The sequence below is a fragment of the Tauraco erythrolophus genome, chromosome 1 (assembly GCF_009769465.1).
Source record: "Tauraco erythrolophus isolate bTauEry1 chromosome 1, bTauEry1.pri, whole genome shotgun sequence".
Lineage (NCBI taxonomy): Eukaryota > Metazoa > Chordata > Aves > Musophagiformes > Musophagidae > Tauraco > Tauraco erythrolophus.
In genome coordinates this window covers 50916857-50937054 of record NC_141465.1, presented here as the reverse complement: position 1 = coordinate 50937054, position 20198 = coordinate 50916857, and the positions used below count along the sequence as shown (strand labels likewise).

Sequence of the window (20198 nt, the reverse complement as noted above, 5' to 3'; positions counted from 1 at the left end):
TCAGACTGTTCCATCTGACAGAAATGAAGCTGAGGAACATGAGTAATATTTGAGAGGAATTTCAGGACTCCTCAAAAAGAAGGGAAAAAACAAATAGTTTGACTGTTCCACTTAATAGGACAAAGCCTGTAGACTGAAAATTACCAGAATTGACATTCAAAATGATGAGTCAGGTCCCCGAAAAAATAACGAGATGGACTACAAAATGAAAAGCCCTTTAACAGAAGGCTGTTACTGGGATTTTTTTATTTTTATTTGGCCTTGTGATACATGAACGGGGTGCATGCCCTTCTTTCAGGCACAGATCACCCAAGAGAGGAGGCTAGGAGGAATATAAGGAGATTTTAGACTCTTCTCCCTATTTCAGTGCCACCAGCCTGAATGGCATTTGCTCCTGTGTCATGCGATGCTGTCATGGCTGCTGTGCAACTCCATATCCCCTGCCAGTTTAATGGGGAACTTTGTCTGCTTGTGCTTAGGTAATATTTTAATGCTATTTCAACAGCTATAAAGATCAGGAATTTAATCTTTCAAATAAAAATGTACTGTTAAAAATATTTTTACCTTTACTGTCATCTTGGAGCTTTAAGAAAAAATACCAGAAATCTTGCAATTTATGATAGCATCTTTAGAATTGGCAATAATGAAAAAAAAAAATCCCATGATCTCACTAAACTCAACACTGTGGACTCTGCACAGGTGTAAGACTTTTCATAAAAATGACACATAGCCAATTTAGCAGAGACCATGCATGTACTTCTTGTGTTCTGGTATTTGTAGTATAAAATCCTAAATAGTGAAGTCTCCTGTGCCAACAGCTGAGCTGCAGATGGGTGTAGCTTGAAAGAATGAAGGGATAAGAATAGAAACAACATGTTATTTTTGATACCATGCCCACTCATGGTGAGGCATATGTTGCTATTCATTCTTAAGAGGAGATAATAAAGCTTTTTTTTTTTTGAGGCAGATCTTATCTCCAGGACTATTTAAATTTCCAATAGTACTTCTATACTTAATAAGACTGACACTACATATTTCTCATTAGAAAAATTGTGTGAGAAGGCTGTTGTTCCGTAGCCCACTCACAAACTGCCCCAATTGCAGGTTAATTAATGAAAATTATATTCCCCTTGTCATCAGATCCCCTGTGATCTACAGGGCCCTTCTCTTGTGGGATCCGTGTCCTTCCCTGGGGTGAGAGTTATTGCTGAGAAGAGAAATTCTGAGTGAGCTGCAACACATCAGGCTAAGGCATGGGAGCTGCTGGTAAAGAAGTGGGTTACAACATAGTCTAATGGTTGCTGCAGATTAGACAATATATCAAATCTCAGTTAAAATTAGATATTCTCTTAAATTTATAAAAAAAGTTCTTGGATTATGTAATACGCAAACTCAATTCCCTAAGAGTTTAATACAACACTAGTAGTTCTTGAGTTTTGTGTTGCAGACTGTTCACAGTCTGTATGTATAGTACGCTGATGGATTTTTGTAGCGTTGTGAGATTATCAGAGGCGTGGCATGATGGTGATGAGCAACAGGATTCAAAACCTCTAAGAGAAAGAATGAGATTAGAGACCATCTTGACAATAATCTGTTTACAAACATTTGGCTCCTATTGAATGTTTTTTTCTATTGAAGGACTTACCCTCCACTGAAGGTGCTACTTTGGGGATTAGGTGTCAAAGAGTGGACTGGCTTCAAAGCTTAATACCCTGAAGAGGGGTCAGAGTGGGATTTGGCAGGAAAAGGGCAACAGCAAAGGGAGGGGGAAAGGGTACAGGGACAGACTAGGATGGAGAGGAAAGAGGGTGGGCTCTGAGACATGTAGGTGTCTCTGGGAGAGATGTAGGGTAGATGGGCAGACAAAGGAGGAGGTGGCGAAACTATTTTCAGGGCCAGAGAAGGGACAAGGGCAGGCATAGGCAAAGCATGAATAGGAAGAACGATGTCTCATAGCCACCACTGAGCTCAGGACTTGATTGCACTGCATGTAAATACCTCTGAGCGTCCTGGGCTGCACATGTGTGTTTCATCCTCCTCCTCTGGCTTTTTTTCTGGGAGGACAATGGCTGGCCGTAGCAGCTACATTTTGAGCAGCGGTCATGCCTGTGCTGAGCTCTACTGCTGGCTTGTTTGAGGGCACGTTTGCTCCCATCTAGAGCAAAAACACTGACCTTGCAAAACAATGTGTTCAGGAGTTAAAGATCAACAACATGAAGGTTTCTGATTAATGACATGTTGTCAGGCTATTTATTTTTTTCCCATGAGATGCCCCATTCTGGCTTCTGTGCCAAAGGAGGCCACAGCCTGCAAGGCTTTTGTCTTCCTGCCTGCAGGTGTGAGAAATACAGACCTCCAGATGATGCTGTGAGGGGGATTCTGGGGTGACCAGCAAGGAAAAGCATTGAGCTGGGATGAGAAGAGAGACAGGCCCACAGCCCAAGTCTGAGTGATTTCTCAGGACGTTCTGGTGAAACCAGGGGATGAAAGAGGGGGATTTGAATGAAATGCTGAGTGAAAAAATCCCAGCAGTGCCTGCTGCACTTTGGAGGCATTTAAAGTATCAGCAAATGCTGCTCAGAAGGACTTACCTAGTGTCTGAGGGGATCCTCAGGAAGAGGGTCCAAAGTTTAAGACAGGTGATGCTGCCCTGGAGTACTTGGATTAAGCCCTGCCTCTGCCACAGCGTTGCTTGGTATTATTATTGATTTTTTAAAAATTATTTTTGTCACAGTGCCGGCTAATTGTTCATTCTTTGTTTTCTGGCTCTGATTCTGTATTTTGTTCTGTTCATACTCTATTTGCATTTTTCCCGGGCTTGATTCTTCCTTTACTCCAGGACGGGTGAAGGAGTGGGGAGGGAAAGAAGAGAGAAACTTTACTTCTGCTCCGGGGCGGCTTGCTGGCCCTGGTGTTGTGCCTGAAGTGCTGGGGTGCTGGAGACGAGATTCTCTCCTGCTCCCTCATGACCTGTGTCTGCTCAATATAGAGTGCCCAGCACAAGGGATCTCCCTGAGCGAGCTGTGCGACCTGAGCCTGGCTAGCAGGGGGTAAAGTGTGCTCAGGAAGCTGAAGACAAAATTAAATCCTTGGTCAGCTGCTTCTCCTTTTGGCTCTACGGATTGGTCATAAAACTGTTCCCATCAGTGTTTTATGGTGCTGCGTCACTGAATCTGTTGTTTATGTGTCTCAAATGCCTTGGTGGCAGGGTGTCTGAAAAATGAAATAATTGTTCTATAGCAGTTTATTCTGTTCTATTAACGATTAAAGTATTCACCAATGTAATTGCCAGTTAAGCTTGCACTTTGCACCGAATCTTCGGGGGCCTTTCTTGAATTTGTCAAGAGTGAGACATTCATTTTTCTGAAACGTTTTCTGTCAATGACACTGTTATTACAGGCAGTGTGGGTAGCTATATCTGCCTAACACTTTCCATTTCTGATCCTATTTCCTTATTAATTTAAATATACATGTAATGATGTGGCACCTGGATTTGGAAACACTTGCAGGATCATATTTTTACTGAAAAAGAGTCAACTGCTATAAATTGACTCACCACCATGGACTTCTCTGGAGCTACTTCAGACTCCAGCAGCTGAACATTTAGCATGTAGTAATCTTGTTAACAATCAATAGATCTGTGGACAATACCAGGTAACAATCATTGGGTTCAACACTTGCATTACTCCTAGTAAAAGAGATTACAGAGGCAGAGATATTAACTATGAATGGCTACACTGCTGAGATGAACAACAAGTAAAGGTAAAGCTATAAGGGCATGATCTCTCAAGGTAGCCTCATCAATACAGTGAAAAGAAATTATTTTCCATTTGTCAGGGTGAGCAGAGAATAATTTAGTCTTCTTGAAAGACACTGTTGGTTAAGAAGAGAAAGAAGAGATGTCAACCTTTGCATGAACCAACATAATGAGCGTTTTCTCAGCTGACTTCCAGAAAAAAAAAAATATATATCTACCTAGCATCATTGGAGATAAATCAATTTATCCCTGGGAGGCTTGAAAGCTGCAACTGCATGTATTCATTTCCTCACGAATTCGATATTAGACTAACAAAAGAGATGCTCCTTCCCATGTCTGTAGTCAAACCCCCAGATGATTTGGGGGTTTTGGGGAGTAAAAAGGGATGAAGGGGGAAGGAAGCATAGGTAGGTACAACGCACACAGTAAAATCTGAGGGGCGGATAGGCCATGCCTACTTCAATGAATACAAACAAATGACATATTTAGAAAGGTTGAATTTGAGTAAAGGCATGTTTGAAATGAACTTAAACCACATAAGCCATATTTAGAAGATGACTGTAGAGAAGGAAGAGGGTTTGATTTATCAACATTTCAGAAGAAAAAGCAGAAGCAGTCTTTTGTTAATACTGGAGATCAGTGATTTAAATAGCCCAATCTTTAATCCAGGAAATTACCTAATAAAAATGAGGCTAGTTAACATTTGCAGGGCACTTAAAATATTTAAATGAGTAAAGGGCAGATTTTCAATGACATTTATATGTCTACCAGATATATTTTTTTCTCTAGATGACTAATGTGTTTTTTTTGGTGTTTATCCTATTTGCTCCCAAAGGTTAAATGGGAGTTTATTTACTATGATGGTGTTGAGAGGACTACTGGGGGCTTTTCTTCCTCTCAGTGCACTTCGCTGCCACAGACAGCCAATCTCTAATTTCCTGATATGATCATCTTGTACACTGAAGCCTGTGTCAAGAGGAACATAATGTGACTTTTTCTATGTAGCCCACAACTAGGCAAAAGCAGAGATGTTGAATGTGATTTTTGATCAGGCTGAGACTATTTTGATCTTGGTTACCTAAATATCATCTTCTTGTCATAGTGTTTTGATGGCAGGATAGCAGGACCAGAAGGCCTACTCAGATCATCCCCAAAGATTCACGTGATGAAGAAATAGACTGAAAAAGCTTGATTCAGCTGTATGTGGTGAGATGCATAAAATCACCACGGGAGACAGAGCTTAGTGAAGTATTTCTCCATACAGATCGCATTTGTCTTTAGGACAACATACTTTCTAAATTAGGAGCTAGCCTGTGAGTTCATAGGAATAATTTAAAAAATTGTTCTTATTGTACTGTGTTAATGTTTCCGTGTACCTTCAAATCAGACAGTCTAGTTCTCATCTTTGATGGCAAATGAGCACAAAGGTTTTTGTTTATTTTCTTTCTTTGTCTCAAAGTGTTTTTTGTGCTGAAAGTAATCTGAAATAAAAATGTACTCTTTTTATATGACTTAACCCAAAAGTTTAACAATTCTTTTGTTTTACAAAGCAGCTAGTTGTTTGTAATTATAACATCTCAGTGTCTCGGTTTGTTAAAAATGGCTTCTTCTCTCCACACAAACAAGAAAAGAAATAAAGTAGAGGAAAAGTCTCAAAACAGATTTCAATGAAATGCAAAAAAGTAAGCTGAACTAAAAAAAAAATAAGAAGAAAGAAACATGAAGAGTATTCTCATCCAAGTAAAGTTATGCTTTATCTGGGACAATAACAACTGAAAAATTAAAAGAGAAATTTAGTTTGTATGATAATGTTCCTTTAGGCTTACTTTCTTCTTTCTGCACTCTTTATCTTTTAATGTTATGTGATTCTAGCTTTTACTGTACAAAGTTTTTTTTTCTTTCTTTTAATGGCTAAGCAGTAAGAATGAACGGTTGGAAATGGGCCTTATACACAACAAAAGCATTCTCTGTCGAAAAAAGCCCTGTGATTGTTGTTTTCTTCCTTTGCTTTTCCAGAATAAAGCCTAAAAATGTGTGTCCCATGATCAGTCATTTCAGCTTTTGCATTATTTGGGTTCAGTATTATACGTAAAACATTCACTGGTACATTAGTGGAGATCATTTCTTGCTGTCTTGATGTTGTCTTCTCTGTCTCTGTTCTGCTTAGCCAATGCAGCCAGCAAGCGCCTGGTTTGCTTTCACACTCTGTCTTCAGAGCTGTTATGTCCTTAAAAGCTCAGAGGGCTGAGAGAGCCCAGCTTCTGAGGTGTTAAGATTTGGTCTTGATCCTTTAATTATGGGGCTTTGGATAAATCCTGTAGATTTCTAACAATAGGTTCTTTTTTTTTCCCCCCTCAATTTTAGGCTTACATTAACCTTATCCTGTCCCATGGACTTGAAGAACTTTCCTATGGATGTACAGACATGTACAATGCAGCTAGAGAGCTGTGAGTGTCCAATTGCTTTATATAGCGAAGAAAAAGATTCTACTATAACAGTTGGTGGTTATAGAGTATCTACATTGTCATATTTGTGTCGTGAGACCCAGTATTCCTATTTTATAAGGGAAAAGTACAGAGGAACAGTGTTTCAACCATCCGTCACCATACCATGTGGGTTCCCAGTCTCTGTGCTGTTCCTGCTCCCTTCCCTTTCCCCATCCCGGGCACATCACCTCACCCATCAGGTGACTGAGACACTTTCAGGGATAACCACAGAGATGCCGTGCAGGAGGAATTAAATCTCAGGAAAGTAAGAGCAATTAGTACACAGCCAGGGATTAACTATGTCTGATCAATAGGTCCTATGGTCTTTTGAAAAATAGAAGCAATATACTCAATAAAGCAGAGGTCCTATAGGTGCACTTACGCTGGTAAAATAAACATGACCAAGGCATGGGCTTGGGTACTGGCACATGCCCACCAGTACTGCATAGCTGTTGGCACACGCCGTGGCATTGTTTTGACCTGTACCAGGTCAACAACCAGACAAAACCAGGAATGGCTTGGATAATGGCATGTGCCAGTGATCATTCCCAATAGTCAGTAGGTACCAGGGCACCTTGGGATATTTTATGGGGAGAGGAGAATGGGTTTAGCCACATGGGTATGCGCTGCTGGCTACCACCTGCCTTTGTGGCCAGAGAGTGGCCATAGTTTGTTAAATTTACCTGAGACAAAGAGACTTCAGTGAGTCGAAGCCTCTCTCTTTCCCCTCCACACCCCTCCGTGGTAGGTTCACAGGTTACCAAAGCTGTCGTTTTCTTTTCAGAAAGGGCTCAGCATTCTGCAATTTAGAAATCCTCGTTTTGTTGGTGGCCACCAACTCCATCATCAAAGAATGGTGAAAATAAAGCAAAATGCAGGCTGATACATGGGCACAGAGAAATGTCATTTCAGTTGTAAACAGGATCTTTGATGGTTCAGCAAAATTATTTTTAGTGATAAACCAGAGCAGTATTTCAGAACATAATGGTGTTACCTGTGGCTCTTAATAGAACAATAATGCAGTAATAGTTACTAGTAACTGACAGCAATAGTGCTGCTGTTAATCAGACAGTTTAAAAATGTAACTGAGATAACATGTGTTGCAGTAAAAGATATGCTTCTCAGATATGATAATATTTGCTTTTGATGTTTCCCGGTCAGTTGCCATCTAACAAACTCCAATTTCTTTGTTGCAGTTGGCTACACTATGAATGATCTGATATTTGAGTGGCTAAGTGATGGACCTGTGCAAGTTGCAGAGGGTTTAACCTTGCCACAGTTTATTTTGAAAGAAGACAAAGAACTTGGTTATTGCACAAAACACTACAACACTGGTAAGTATTATTTTATTTTTTTCTATTAACTGCTATAGTGGTATCTATTGTCAATTTGTAAAGGGAAAAAATAGGTAAAATGAAAAAAAGTTTGAAATTAAAATTTGATTCAGTTATACTAATTATTAAGTCTCACAAAATGAAATTTTATATCTTTTATTTTTGTTTGAAATATTTTACTTTCAAATTTCCTTTAATTTAATTAGTGCTATTCTAACATACATATTCTAATATTCTTAAAATCATTAAAGAATTTAAAATCTTAAAAAAATGATTAAAAACTCTAGCTGTTTTGATTTCCTAAAAATGAAACTTTTCAAACAAATTGAATATTTTCTTAAATATTGATTCAGCACTTCTAAAGTACTGATTTTTCTGAACTTGATTTGTTTCTCCAGCATATCAAAGTGCCAATAAGGAAAAATAACAAATTTTCACTAGCTCTTATGTGTGGTCTAATTTATGAAATGCAGTATTTGAAAAGACAATGTTTTCATTGCTGATCTGAATAATGTACAGACATGAAATTTTGGGAAATTAAATGTTTGCTTAATACTGTAATCTTTTTCCTATATTTGATATTTTGAAGTTTCAAATGCTGTCTTTTCTATCTCTAGCTTTATAGAGCAGAGACAACTCTGTTAAAATTTGGATTTAGCTGCTTGGAGTTTATTTAATAGGGACAGCATTTAGAGAAAGGTTTGCTAGGTGCTTGCTGGGATTAGATATAATCCTTCTCATCTAAAATAGCTTTTTCATCATTTCAGCCTAAGAACCAATCTGGTTGCATCAAATACATTTGTTTCACTCTGTGAAATAACACAATGTGAGAGGTTCTGTCTCTCCCAAAAATAATTCACATTCATTTTTTGTGAAAAAGAAAATGATTTTTTTTTTTTATTTTCCACAAATACAGCTTCTCATTTTGGGGCCTGAAGTGCCAAGGAAGGAAAACTTTGTGATTCCACTGTCAGATACCTGTGGAAAGGGAGACTGCTGTGACTTCTCATCTTTTCTCACGCTTAAAGGGGATAATCGAGAATAAATTCCAATAGACAGAGCTTACCCATTTGTAATTTGGCTGATATAAAGTTTAGCCATTTCCCTGCACGTAACTCAAACTCTGAATAACTGAGTCAATCTGCTTTTCTAGTTACTGTCAGATAACCATTTTTCAGGATCAAACACAAAGTAAGAGAGGGAGGAGAGCATGGGCAATAGCTTCCTTCTATACCCCTGAAGATTCCCCACAAAGGATAAAAATGCCAATTAGTAGCTCCCATTACAACTAACTAAATACAATTAATATCTAATTACCAAATTTTAAAGTATGTGGCCTAGCCAGGGGAACTGAAAAACAGTATTCAAGCAAAAGAAAACTTTGCCTACAGGCACCCACATTGCTGTCTTCTCTGTAACATGCTCCTTCAGGTTTGCTGTGAAATTAAAATGTGGATAAAAGCTGTATTATTCAGCCTTCTCCGTCTGCCCAGACTGCAAGGCACTCTGTCCAGGTTGCACCGCAGCTATTTGGGGAGCACATGACAGATTGGGCTACTCTGATGCCATTGCTGCCACACTGGCCACCCCACACCTTTCCAGTCTCCTTCTGTACAGACAGACTGGTCAGGATCAGTCGCTATCCAAGTCTCAGAATGTGCCTTTGGAGTCACAGGTCAAGTCAAAAGATATTATTCCATTCTTCTTCCCTCTATTCTTTGTCAAACAGCCTCTGCATTGTCCTTTGTGGCAACTCTTGCGCCCTGCCATTCAGCTTTCTAGACGAGCAAAAAAAAATACACATGAATCACAAAAAGGAGCGAAAAATCTAATTTCGCCTGAAAGGAAGAACAAGGAGCAATGCACCTTCATGCATTTGACCAACCAATACAAAAGGGGTCCGCTGAAACCATTAGCATGACGTCTCAGGAAGGACAGACATTTTTTTGCCTCGAGTGAGAACCTTCACAGTACCTAAACCACAGTCAGGATACACAGAAATTTAGAGATCAGCAGAGTCATTGGATTAGTAGCTGATGAACTGTTGCAACTCGGGACTCTGCATTCCCCTCTGCATGACTAGCTCCACTGTCAGACCACCCTAAACTTCTGTCCTCCTCTACCCCTGTGGAGCAGCTGTATGTTGTTTGAAGAATCACTCACTTCTCACAAGAGATAGTTGTGGGTTTCCTGGAGTTAGACTTCTGGCAAAATTCAAAGTAGGCTTTGAGCTGATTTTGCTGTGAGAAGTAATCCACAGACACAGGCAAATGACATGATCAGAATGGGAAGGGGTGTGATCTGCTATAGGACTGTAAGACTAATTGTTTACAATTTGTCTGCTTAAGTACATGTTTGCTTAATCTCATGTCACCAAAGAGCAAAACACCGTCCCCTTTTAAAACTAAACATGACATTTGACTAAAGTAAAATCTTATTAAATGTTGAGAAAATTAATATGATATTATATTTTCTGGAGGTGAAACAACTGTTCTGATACTCATTTTCTCAGTGAATGTGAAGAACTGGGCACAGTCTGCTTCAGGGATCCCATGCTTCCCTCAAGCTAATGTGCAACAAATGGCCGACTCACATTTGTGTATCAGGAACTGTTTATAGTGTTAGGTTAGGAAACAGGCCACGCATCTAACTTATGTTTAGAAAACAAGGTAAAAATGTGCAAAAAGCATTTATGAAAGTAATTTCATGTTCTAGGAAAGTTTACATGCATTGAAGTCAAGTTTCATTTGGAGCGTCAGATGGGATACTATTTAATCCAGATGTACATTCCTAGCCTGCTGATTGTCATTTTGTCCTGGGTTTCTTTCTGGATCAACATGGATGCTGCTCCAGCTAGAGTTGCACTGGGTATCACTACAGTTTTGACAATGACCACGCAAAGCTCAGGATCGAGAGCTTCCCTCCCAAAAGTAAGGAAATCATTTTGAAGTTTCTGAAAGATCTGTCTAAATATGAATCTGATAAGAATACAGGAAAAAGTGGTAGCAGTGTGGTGTTAAACTGTTGCAGTATCTTTGCATTTGGATTAAGAAAATTTTCTGCTGGTTTGTGGGATGGCTGGAGAGTTCAAAAGTATGGATTTTTAATGAGTTTTTGCTAGTTTTGACACTTAGTTTTCAACATGTAGAAGACAATTTTCTGAAGTATTTAGATATCTGACTGGATTTCTGAAAGCACTTTTATGAAAATTGGATGTTCTATCAGATTGGAAACTTTATAAACTCTCTCTGTTTTTCTTCTGGACTGTTAGACTTTCAAATGTCTTGGTGTTTTTAGATATGACAGTCCAATGGATATATAAATATAGATATATATGTACATATAAAATACATATATATATAAAACGCATACACCTAGAAGTTTTCTCTGGAGAGTCATTTCAGTGAAGAACTGCTAATGTCTTTGCTTCACAGCAGAATTTGTCCATGTTCTCATTCAAGTTTCATCTGTAGACCTCCATCCTGTCTAAGCACAAAATAACCTCTCACTCGAATTTTGTGGTCTTTTTAATCCAGTCCAAATGCTGTAGATGGGTTTACAGATTACAGGCTAGATTCTTTGTTTAGTCAGGCTGACACCTCTTTTCAGCATGGGCACAACCTGAATGCTTCTGCTGATAGCATTCCCAGCTTTGTACCATTTCCTGGAAGAGACCTCAGAGATAGATCAGTTTACAATAGTCTAAGGAGTCACAAAATTTAGTCCCTAAAGAGTCCTATTTACAGCGGTCCAGCATCACAGGGACTGGGATCATAAAACCGCTCTAGCAGCAATGGAAGCACAGATTTTGACTGTACAGATCATGGTTGATTCCAAAAAACCATGTTGTGTTTTGTTCTACTTTACCCTCAGTATCATATTTAGTCTCATTGCAAGTACTGTAATTTGTTCAAATGAAGTATATATAGGGCAACTTCAAAAACTGCACAGATTGTGTTACTCTTCTGTTGGTAATGAGAAAGTATCACTTAAAAATCTGGTGACTACAACAGTTGGTTCAGCTTCACTTGTTCACTTGGAGATATGTATAATTTTCCATGCAAACTGAAAGCTTTTCATATATTAAGTCAGAATTTCAAATGGATAATTCCTTGAACATTTGTTCAGACAATTCAGTCAATATTACCAAGTGAACACTCTGAAAAGAAAGTCAACAAAGAGAGAATCTTGGCAACGAGCATACAGGCTCCGTAGATAGCAAGTTTGGAGTCACTGAAGACTGCGTCTACATGGTACAACACGATTCCACACTGATATATTCCAAGTTTCTTCCAAATTAACTGGCTTGAGAATTAGGCATGGTACAATCACTGTAGTGGAGATTTCCACCCACATTTCCAACTGGGCAAACATACCCTGCCAAGAAGCTCTGCAGTGTTAGCATGCCCAAAATGCTAACGCTTTAGAAAGACTTTTCATCATACACCTTTGATCCAGCTGAAATGTTTCTCCCTTTTGTATTCTGCCTTGTTTGAGTACAAAAGTATTTTCTGGGCTTCTGCTGAGTGGAAGAAATGGAAAGATCCAGAATATGTTGACAGTGGCTGTTAGATTATCAGAGAGGTTCTTCTCTAGCCTCAGGATTAAATAGATTTATCTCAGCAGCTGGCAGAGAGCGGTGATGCTCTGGCCCTACTCCATCCTCTCCTAGTGTTTTCTGCTGTGTTTCTTTGCCAGAAGATAGGCACAAAGGAAAAGTACCTCACCAGAGAGCCCACCACACTGATTTCAGACATGCTACACCCAGTTGCTGCAATTCCACTGTGTAATTCAGCTGAGCTGTACTTTACTGCTTTGGTCTCTATATAAGTGAGTTAATTCTCATGAGGGCTTTTGAAGGTGTGCCAGTTGACTTACAAAAGGTTATTTTAAGGAAATGCTAGCCTACCTGTCAGCTGACTCCCATCTTGGATGACTCAAGTACCTGAAGAAACATGTCACTGACCAAACTCAAAGCACTTCATAACAGGCTTTATACATGAAGCTGTATAGCCATGTACAGCCATACAGGTCTCATCTCACCAGTATCTGATTCCTTGCACAAAGAAGGAAGCTTTTCTTGCTGTTGCTGTTGCAGGCAAATAGCTATTTTAAAACCTCATCTGTAACTTAATACCAAAATTGTATTTCTTAAGGAAATCTGTCTGTCTGAAATGCATTTAGAAATAAAAGTAATAAAATAGTTTAATCAAATCGGTGTTAAATCTGAAGTCCCAAAATGGCTCTTTAAAAGTGATGGTTTTCTAAGTCCTTTCTACATATTGCCAAGACACAATAAGTTAGGCTGTCAATAAAACATCCATTTAAAAATTGTTTCGTGCTTGAATATCTAACAGAATAAGACATGACAGCAGGGTTATTTTTGCAAGAGTACCAAAAAAACAGATTCAAATTTACTTTATGAAAGCAGCTGGGATTTGAATACAAGAGTTATATTCCCCCCACCCCCCACCCCCTTCTTCTGTGTGTCCTATTCTTATTAACACACATTTATACAACTCAACTTACCTTTAATTAACCCACCGTCTCATGCCAAGAGTTTCTTCTCATTCTTCTGTATTTTAGTGGAGCTTTACCACAAAAAAACAACAAAGCATCAAAACTCACCAATTTTAAAGGGAATAATTCCTTCACTTAAAAAAGGCAAAGAAGAATCCTGATGAGAAGATTCCTGGTTAGTTTTTTTGGTCAGTTTTCAAGTTACTATCTAAGTGATGAAAGTGGTACTATTTAGAAGTAATTACCTACATATTGTTCTCAACGCTAGCATAAGATTATATGACAGAGTTCTATGTGCTTAAAACTGCTCTTTTCCATATTAATATTAATTTTAATTTTAATACACAGATTTCATAATGGTAAGTCATGGCAACATAGACAGTTACTGAAAATCAAATATAAAATTGAGGCTACTGAAAAGAAAAAGAAAGAAAGGGAAAGAAAAGAAAAGAAAAGGAAAGAAAAGGAAATGAAAGAATGAAATTAATTCCAGCTGAGGCTCATGTTGGCTGCACATAAGAGAAACATCTAAAAAGCGTCTTCCAAATGAAATATAATTATATTTCTTTGACAAATTTTGTAGTATTTCTGTGGAATTATTATCTTTGCTGTATTTTGAAATTCTAGCTAAGAATATAGGGTCAAATTCCAATACCAATAACATACTAATAATTAAATCAATATGCATTTTTTTCTTATTCTTCTACAAAATTGATTACTTTGTTACAAAAGGTAAGAATAAACCATGAGAGAGTTTACATCTCAACAAAGCTACTGTTGTAGGAAGGGAGACGTGCTGGGATTGTTGCAGAAAGCAGGAAGGTTCTCTTTCTCTACAGTTTAGCACAAACTGAGCAATACAGCATACTGCTTCCTTCATGGACATGGAATAATGATTTTCTGTATAGGTAGTATCTGCAGAGAAATATTCACCATGGTGTCAACCTCTTTTATAGTGATGAAATTGTTTTGTATTTGTTAGTCTAGTGAAGGGGTCCTGTAACCAAAGTTACCCTTAATGGCGGTGTCACGAAGGCGTAAGGCACTCATCCAGAAAGCTGGGGTTGAATACCATTCCCCAGTTTGGCTAATCCATTGCTAGGATGCCCAGGAATAGTGACCCATGATCAGTTCCCCTTCCGACACGTTCATGTGTATAAATCTTACCCACATCTGATACTGTGTGTCTGGATTCCTCTGGTCATGTCATTGTTTTCCACTTAGATACTTGAACTAAATAAATGCTGGTGCACCCAGCTACACTAGTAGCTCTTGCTGATTGGCCAGCTGAGCAGAAATGCTAGTTGTCAGATGGGTGATCAGCATGACCACACATCCACAACGAAACCCTGAGCTTTCTATATGAGTCCTGTGCAGAAGCCCAGGAGCTCCTTTGCACCCAGGGATTCCTGGATTTCATCTATAAAGAGAAACTGTATGGCACACAAATCAGGAATCTGATGTAACCTGCTGTACATCCATGAAGTATTCAGCACATGGTTGCATCCAATGCCTTCTGGAAGTATCAGACCAATGGTACAGAAATGGCAGTAAGTCTTCATCAAAATATGGACTAAGGAATGTCTGGGCATCATAAGGGACACGGAGATACAGAATATGCCTTTACATATTTTATGATCTCAGCTGTGTATAAACTGGAGGAGAAAGGGGAGGATATCAAGGTGCAGTAGCGCAGAATTGTTCAGAAGTGTTAGAAAACAGTTCTTTTCTTCAGAGCATTGAATGGCTATTCTCTTGCTATTCTTTTTATTTTTAAATAACTTCCCTTTTGTTGAATCAACAGAAATCAAAAGTTTTAAAGCGTTTTCAAAAGAGGTATTTGAAAGAATGAGTTCTCTGCTGTGCAAGTAATTGGGTATTTTTCAGATTGCTTTCTTTTTAAAACACTCATATAAACCAAACCTTAGCAACAACAGTCCAAGAAAATGAATTCTTTTAATGCCATAAAGCAAAACATTTGAGGATGCTTTAAGTCAACTAAGTGATAGCAACTGTATTTTACAGAGTTGCATAGCATTCACGTTGTGTTACTTCAATGCTCAGTGCTTAATAAATGCATGTTCCTCCCCCAGGGAGCAATCTGTGCAGAAAAAAAGTCTCATTTGAAGCTCACTGAAACCTCTGGGAGTCTTTCCACTCACTTCAATTTGCTTTGGGTCACTAAATGCATTACCAAATGGAATCAAAGCATTATACTCTAATAGGTGTAGAGATCTGCAAAGCCAAAGTCAATGAAGTCTATCCCCTTTGGCAGTAAATGACTGCTATTATGTGTTGTCCACTATCCGCAGCATTTTTGGAAACTTTTCAACATTCTTGGGCTTCTAGCAGGCCAGTCTGAGAAAGTAACCTTTCCTTTTTTGAATGTTGAAAGCTATCAAGCAAAGAAGCTCCAAGAATATAGCACAATTTTTATTTTGAATTAAAGTTAAAATAATGTCATAGCAAGAGTTTTTAAAAAAGAAAGAAATAAGGAGAAATAACAATAAAGAAAAAGGAATAGATGCTGTTATCAGATATTTTATTCTGTCTTCATTTGTTTTTGTAGGAAGTAGAGCACCTAAGGTGATAGCTCACTCTTTCATGTAACAAAATGCAGAGATGACGCATTTTGGTGCAGTATTATGGTAAAACAAAATAATAAAGTGACTTGAAATGGAAGCAGTTTTTTGTCAAATTACTTTTACTGTAATCTCAGGATCTGAAGAGGAAATATAGGAGTAATTCAGCAATCATGAGCTATGCTAATGGGCACTTGGTTCATGTGGGTGTCTGAGCACTTCAAACACTGCTTAAATAATTAAGTCAATTCTATTTTTATTACATGTTTACAAATTCCTGTTGGAGACCTGATGGTCCTAAAATATTACCTTGATATTTAATACGCCTTCCCTATGTTACATATTTATGTATTCTGATAAGGCAACTGCAAATAAGTTTCCACTTTTAAAAAATCTGTTCAGAGGCTTTGAGGGAATTTGAAAAGAAACATCCTAGTGGTTGCCAGTTTTCTTGACTATAATAAAAGTATGCATGCTGTTCGAACTCTTGGGAAGTCAGGCTGCTCTGTCAGCTAAACATGAGTATCTACTCTTCAGTCATGTGCCTACACGGAAATGTTTTAGCACTCGTTTTGTTAATTTCCTATGTTATTATGTAACTTTATTTTCCCTCCCCATTATAGTTTTAACATATAACATGTATTCCTTCTTTGCTTATAATAAGAGAATCATGAAACCTGCTTTAGTTCTTCTTTTTTGAGCTTGGCAAAACTACAAAGATACAACTAAATCTTGTATTCAGACAATGTTTTTAATATCTATTGTTATATTCAGTACAGTATTAGAATCTGGAAACAGAGATCTGTTCTACACTAAGTAACAAAGGAAATCACAGACTGAATCTATTTTTCAACAAAAGAAAAGGTTTGAAAAAACCCCAAGGGTTATAAGTAAGTGAACGTATATTTGCTTGCTGCAACTTATTGAAGCAATACTTTAGTACAAACTGATTGTGACTAAATATAAAGTTCTGTGTGCAAAATAAGCAGTACTACAAAACACTATGAAACAAATTCCTGTCATCTTGGTTATAACCACCTGCTCATAACTTGTGGTTCAAAAAGGCTGTTTTCTGATTCTGCTATACAGCTTTTTCATATTCCATTTCTTTAGTCTTACTTCTCCCCCCTTTATTTATGCTTTCTCTTGAATGGTTTCCAGGCAAGATATTAATGTGTTTGTGCTTGAGAGAAGAGAGTGCTTGAACTGCAATGGAAGATGTGGTTCATGTACCAGGTGATATGTGATGTACCAGAGATAACTTTCCAGCCACTTCAAGTATCAACAGCACTGTGGCCATGTTAATAGCAGCTTGACAATACATGTTTGGCCTGATGAAAAGATGGTGTGGTGCCCAGAAACTTCTCTGCTGTTTCCACCTACATCAGTTGGTCTTGTAAGAGATGCTTTCACTTCTTGCAAATCTTGCTTCTTTGAGATCTAGGTAGATACTTACACAGCTAGCCTATGCTGTTACAACTTCAATGGTAGTAGTATCTCAATTAAAGTTACGTTGGATGAGCTTTGGCACATTTATATATGCTGTGATCATTCATCCATTATAGAAAGATTTTTATTCCACAACCATTTCCAGTTCTGTAAAACTGAAGATTTGGGTCTGCTGCGTGGGGAGGAAGGCAAAAACCAGCAAGATCCATGCTTCTTCTGAGAAAAGAAGGAGAAAGAAGGTTGTAGATGTTAAACAGAGCAACTAAAACTGTTGCTACATGTTGCCACGTTATTCTGTTTAGCTTGGCCACAGAAGTGAGGTGTCTTGGTCAATCTTTGGGTCTTAAAGTAGTGAAATTCTTGCTGCCCTTCATTCTGTGCAAAGCTGACGGATGAGATACTGACTGAATAAAGAGTAATACATTAGGTTCTACAGCAGGTTCTAAACCTGAACACTAAACTTCTAAGTTTGCTTTTCTGTATAGTAAAGACAGTGGTATTTACTGTACTACAAAAACAGTAGTTGCTGCCATGCGTGACAGCTAAAAATATGCGATAAGATGTGTCTGAATACCTCTGGGATGTAGTTTGAGTACTCGTGGCACGTCCTCAGCAGGTTTTATAACGCAGTCATCTGGGAGGGCTGGCATTCAGCGGAGCCTATTTCAAGCATCAGAGAAGAGTTGAAGTTATTGTGCACACTAGTCTGCCGGTTGTTTCATAACCTTAGCATGGTACTGGGGCTCTCCAGCTTCTTCTTCGCACCCTCCAGGACTTTCTGGCAGCTTTTAGCAGCTCTCTGAGGAACGCTCCATGCCGCTCTTTCACACACATAAGCACTGCAAACCTGCTCTGAAGCAACGGTGTAGGCTGTTGTGGCTCATTCATTTCAAATAATTGCAAGCCTTGACTCTATTAGATCACCTAGGAGTATTACTTATGAATATCCCCAGTTAATATTTCAGTTGAAATAATGTTGATGGGACCCCCTCGAGTCTGGGAAAAACACTTTCATTTTCAGTGTACCTTAAGGCTACTGCCTTCCAGTCTGAACATCAGTGTGCACTGCACGTGGCTGTTAAGGCAGCTGAGCCATTGACATCTCACTCCCCAAAAGTTTTCTTTGAGTTATTGTGCAACCGTATGAACCTTGTTGCTTGAATGACAGGTCTTTTTTTCCTTTGGGAAATGGTTCTCTGGAAAAAAAGAAAATGTTGCTTTTGATGCCTAAAGTATTAACCCCTTCCTCTTTTCTCCCTCTTCCCTCTTCCCCTCCCCCAAAGAAAACAGAGAGAGGCAATTCACTTTTTTTTCATGGATGTATCAAACTTCTGCAGGAGGAGGAACTAAACAACTCAGTGTCTTGTTTTTATATACAATAGCTGTGATATGACATGGCTACGACTTTAATTTGCCAGTAGTGGGGCACACTGTTGTAGCAACAGCAGCTTTGGAAATTAAACAATTCTAAACTATAGAATAGTTTCTATATAGTTGTCAAGAAAACAATATAATTTGTTTATAAAGAATGGAAATATAGTAATGCACTGTAGAATGCATCATTATTCACAGATCCTTAGTAGTAAATTTAAAAACCCTGATGAACTAAGTCTCTTTTCTTCCTTATTTCTTCTTCCTAGAAGCTTGGAGTTAATTGAGATATCTTGCCTCAAAGTGAAGGGAGCATGTGAGCAAAGGGCTTTGATCCTCAGTAGCTTGTGTCTAATGCTAGGCCTCCCTGCCTGTGAGAAATAGATGTAGTGTGCTGTCTTTCCTTATTCTACCAAAGGCTAAGACTCTGGAGAATTGAGCTCAAACTCTCAGTATGTCTGGAGAGAAACTTAAGTGACTGAAACATAGCAGAAAATATAAGTTACAAAAAACGGAGAACACATAAATGCCACAGCCACTATTATTCATAACATAGCCAACAAGTACTCGTGTAGCCACCTGAAACATGTTTTTCAGACTCACACAGGATGACAGGCAGGAGATTACCTGGTCCAACTCCCTGTTCAGATTATGAACAGGTTGCTCAGGGCTGTATCCAGTTGGATTTTGACTGTCTCTAAGGATGGAGGCTCCACAGCCTCTCTGGGCAACCTCTACCAGTGTCTGGCCACCTTTACAGTAAAAAGATGCTTTCTTACATTTAGGCTGAATATCTCGTATTTCAGATTGTGCCCATCATCTCTTGTCGTCCTGTCACTGGGCGCCACAGATGAAAGCCTGGCTCCCTCTTCTTTACTTCCCTGTCAGGTATTTATGGACATGGATCAGATCCTCTGAGCCTTCTCTGCCCCAGGCTGGGCAGTCCCAGCTCTCTCAGCCTCTCCTTGTAAGGCAGATGCTCCAGTCCCTTAATCATCTTTGTGGCCCTTCCCTGGATGCTCTCCAGTGTGTCCCTGTCTCTCTTGTACTGGGAAGCTGTTATGGTTTGAAGTGGGGGGGGAGGTCCGGGTGGCAGAAGCTGCCCATCACACCGGACTCCCATCCCCCTCGGGGCTTGAGCCAATCGGCGCCTCTGTGAATTGCCCTATTTACGTCGGACAAAGGAACCGGAAAGGTGTGTGCCTTTGCCCAGGAGCGAGGAGACGGGAGGGGGGCACGGCCCCCGCTCCCGGCTCCCGGCCGGGCCGGCGGCCTGGGCCGGGCCGGGCCGGGCCTGTGCCCGCTCCGTGCCGGATGCCCGCCCCGTCGAGGATGGCGGCGGCGGAGGCGCTTGGGGAACTCGGGGAGAGCCCCGCTCTCGGGGTGCCCACCGGGCCGAGTTCACCCAGAAAGGACTGAAATCTAAGAAACGGCCACACAGATAAGAGGTCAGTGAAGATGGAACGGAACAACGTGTGCCGCGGCTGAGTCCCCCTTGCCAGCAGCCCCTTTGCAAACAAGTCCTCGGTGGAGCAAGCAGAGACCCACTCGCAGCCCGTGGAGGATCCACGTCGAGAAGAGATGCCAGAGCCTGATTACGGTACGCATCTAGAGTCCGTGGGATGACCCCCGCCGATGGGGAGGTGCTTTGTTAAAAGAGATGCCTGAGCCTGAGACTGTTGTGAATCATGGGCACAGG

The 20198-nt window shown here is 39.6% G+C and overlaps 1 protein-coding gene across 4 annotated transcripts in view; it reads left to right on the top strand.

Annotated features, from left to right (window-relative positions):
* Nucleotides 1–20198, top strand: part of GLRA2 (glycine receptor alpha 2) — a 137952-nt gene that overhangs the window by 34727 nt on the left and 83027 nt on the right. For all 4 annotated transcript variants that reach the window (XM_086609299.1, XM_086609293.1, XM_086609286.1 and 1 more), the window contains exons 5-7: nt 6122–6204; nt 7440–7577; nt 10293–10507. In XM_086609299.1, coding sequence (XP_086465425.1) covers nt 6122–6204; nt 7440–7577; nt 10293–10507 — 436 coding nt within the window. The remainder of the gene's footprint in view (nt 1–6121; nt 6205–7439; nt 7578–10292; nt 10508–20198) is intronic.